At 34.2% G+C, this 3,346-nt stretch overlaps 1 protein-coding gene across 1 annotated transcript in view; it reads left to right on the top strand.

The window, feature by feature from the left end:
* Positions 1 to 3,346, top strand: part of LOC106462644 (pre-mRNA-processing factor 6-like) — a 29,150-nt gene that overhangs the window by 21,347 nt on the left and 4,457 nt on the right. The window contains exons 16-18 of the mRNA XM_022389956.1: positions 127 to 368; positions 917 to 1,149; positions 1,926 to 2,019. Of these exons, the coding sequence (XP_022245664.1) occupies positions 127 to 368; positions 917 to 1,149; positions 1,926 to 2,019 (569 nt within the window). The remainder of the gene's footprint in view (positions 1 to 126; positions 369 to 916; positions 1,150 to 1,925; positions 2,020 to 3,346) is intronic.

Raw genomic sequence — 3,346 nt, 5'->3', positions numbered from 1 at the left:
GCAGTTTACCCACAATGACTGTTCATTACACATCCCTGTTTAGTACAACATTTATTCAGTGATGTAAAGGTAAAACAGCTAGTGTTATTGATTTTGGATATAAAACAGAATGTGGTAATTCGTAGTAAACTCAACCAAAGTTTTGCTTGCAATCATTTCATGGTTTTATGTTATTATATTCAATTTTTTTATTTTTAATACAGGGTGATGTTCCCGCAGCAAGAAGTATCCTGTCTCTAGCTTTTCAGGCTAACCCTAACAGTGAAGAAATCTGGTTGGCTGCTGTGAAGCTAGAAAGTGAAAACAACGAGTATGAAAGAGCCCGCCGTTTATTGGCAAAGGCCCGTTCTAGTGCCCCGACAGCCAGGGTAAGATTATACATTTATTGTACTTTTTCATCTTATAATTACTGATGTATAGTCCAAGATTTTTATTCACCCTTTCGCTACCGACACATTTTATAATAGAGCACGTGTTAGAATTCAAATTGTTCTTACTTTTATTTGGCTGTGAAAAACTCATTCAAACTGATGCTTTGTTAATGACATTCAGTCCAAACAATGAATAATATAAATCTGTGGCTTTCTTACCGTACACATGATGAATATGTATTAATACATGATATTATGAAGAATACAAGATCAACAGAAAAAAAATTAACATCAGAAAAGAAACCCAATAACCAGAGCCTTTCAGAAAATGGACTTTTCTTCATCAGGAGTAAATGACCACTGTAAGCTTGTTGGTCAGTTATGTGGTCCATCTGATAATATGACTTAAATTGTGAAATAGCATTACATGGGTATGTGTGTTTGCAATATGTGATGAGAAGTATAGAAAGGGAAGTTTTGAAATTAGAAGGCTTTAACAAAAAGAATGGTGTCCAAGACATAGATCTTTATATGTATTAACATAGGTGATGATGAAGTCTGTGAAGTTGGAGTGGGCTCTAGGTGATCTAATCCAGGCAAAATCACTTCTAGAAGAAGGCTTGAAGCTTTATCCAGAGTTCCCCAAGTTGTGGATGATGAAAGGACAGATTCTTGAACAAGAACAAAAACCTGAAGCTGCAAGAGATGCTTTCAACCAAGGAGTAAGTAGCGTAACTGAAACACATCACCCTCTAACAGTTAAACTACATCATCCTTTGTGGGTTATCTGATTCTACTATCAGTTAAACTACATCATTCTTTGCTGATCATCTGATTTTGCTATCAGTTAAACTACATCATTCTTTATGGGTTATCTGATTCTGTTATCAGTTAAACTACATCATTCTTTATGGGTTATCTGATTCTACTATCAGTTAAACTACATCATTCTTTATGGGTTATCTGATTCTACTATCAGTTAAACTACATTGTGGGTTATCTGATTCTGCTATCAGTTAAACTACATCATTCTTTATGGGTTCAGGCTAGGATCTGCTACATATTAGGCTGACTTGAGTGATGTAGATCCACCATGTTACAAGTGGATCATTTATAATTTTCTATATATAAGGGTATTTGAAGGTGGGGTGAAAAGTACAACCAAACACCTTCTGGAGTTGGAAGAATGTGTTTTGAACTGTTCGCATAGGTCTTTTTCTGGTCAATGTCAGAAGGTGGCAGTGGTATTAGATAAGGCTGTGAGAGAAACTTGAAGCCTGAGAAGTCCTAGAATTCACCATTGTTTTCCTGGCTGACTCTCACAGCTACATCTTTGTTGAACTTTGTAACTTTTCTACATTGAACTGATAAAGGCCTAAGAACTGCTCTAAAACTTCAAGGCATTGTCTCCAAAATACTACCAATGGCTGAAGCTCATTACACCATTCAAAATGGATCATCACACACCATCCAAGGCATTTACACCAACATACTGTTAAGGTAATGTGCTGATTATTGTGATACTGTAGACCTTATTTTATTTTGACTTTTTAGGGAATCGTTGGAAACACTTTTGCAGAGAGCAGTGGCTCATTGTCCTAAGGCAGAAGTTTTGTGGTTGATGGGAGCAAAATCCAAGTGGTTAGCAGTAAGTTACTTTCTTCCATTTTTTTGGTCTTTTTTTTAGACTGTTTTAATATCAACGTCTGTTCACATTTCATACAAGATTTGGTTTGCACTTACGTAAGACAAAACATAATTCTCAGTTTCATTCTTTAGAACATGACTTGTGCGATTAAAGAAAAAAAATCATTAGGAATTTTTGGTGACTTTCATTTTCAATTCGTTTTAAATTGTGACAGTAGAAATAAATACATTAAAAGAGTTCAATATGAAGTTATTTATGGTTTAAATCTTTATAATACTTAGGATTTTATGTAATTGGTTGTTTCTGAACACACACCAATTAATTTGATTTCATAATAATTAGGAAATTTAATCTGTCATGAAATTCTGTTTATAAATTTTAGGTTATTTAGTAAATTGTCATTTATAGATATCTGATTCCAAACAAGAAAAGTGTGGTTAAAGTGTTAAATCAGCTAATGAATGATGCAATTCAGTTGTTAGCAGAACTAGTTAGTTCTGGGATTCATATAACCCATAAAGAATGATGTGGTTTAGCTGTTATCAGAATCAGATAACCCATAAAGAATGATCTAGTTAACAATTAGCAGACAGATAACCCACAAAGAATGATGTAGTTTAACTGATAACAGAATCAGATAACCCACAATGTAGTTTAACTGATAGTAGAATCAGATCCTTATGAACTTTAAATAGAATGTATTTAGTTATCTCTTTCTTCTCTGGCTAACTCTATATGGCAGCTAAGTATTTGTGACATTAAGTAACTTAAGGACCACGTGATAGAAGAATCACTGGAGTAGGTACGTATTTGTGACATTAAGTAACTGAAGGACAATATGTTTCGGCCAAAGTCAAGTTAAATTTTGGTAGGCAACTTTAATTAATAGAAATGTGTTTGGGAAGATTGGCAATGAGTTGAATTGAAATTTTTGTAGACTTGATCTAGGATTTTTTCCTTATGAACTGAAAAGGGATGTATTTGTGTAAATTGGGAATGAGTTGAAGTTGAATCAGAATGTTTTGTTTAACTTTGTATTGACTTATGCTGGGAAAGGAAATTAATTTGGAATGTAATACCTACTCTTGTGATTCTTCTATCATGTGGTCCTTAAGTTACTTAATGTCACAAATACGTACCTACTCCCGTGATTCTTCTATCACGTGGTCCTTAAGTTACTTAATGTCACAAATACGTACCTACTCCCGTGATTCTTCTATCACGTGGTCCTTAAGTTACTTAATGTCACAAATACGTACCTACTCCCGTGATTCTTCTATCACGTGGTCCTTAAGTTACTTAATGTCACAAATACGTACCTACTCCC

This window comes from Limulus polyphemus, unplaced genomic scaffold (genome assembly GCF_000517525.1).
Source record: "Limulus polyphemus unplaced genomic scaffold, Limulus_polyphemus-2.1.2 Scaffold1216, whole genome shotgun sequence".
Lineage (NCBI taxonomy): Eukaryota > Metazoa > Arthropoda > Merostomata > Xiphosura > Limulidae > Limulus > Limulus polyphemus.
Note: the sequence above shows the minus strand (reverse complement) of the source record. Positions and strands in the feature narration are given on the sequence as shown.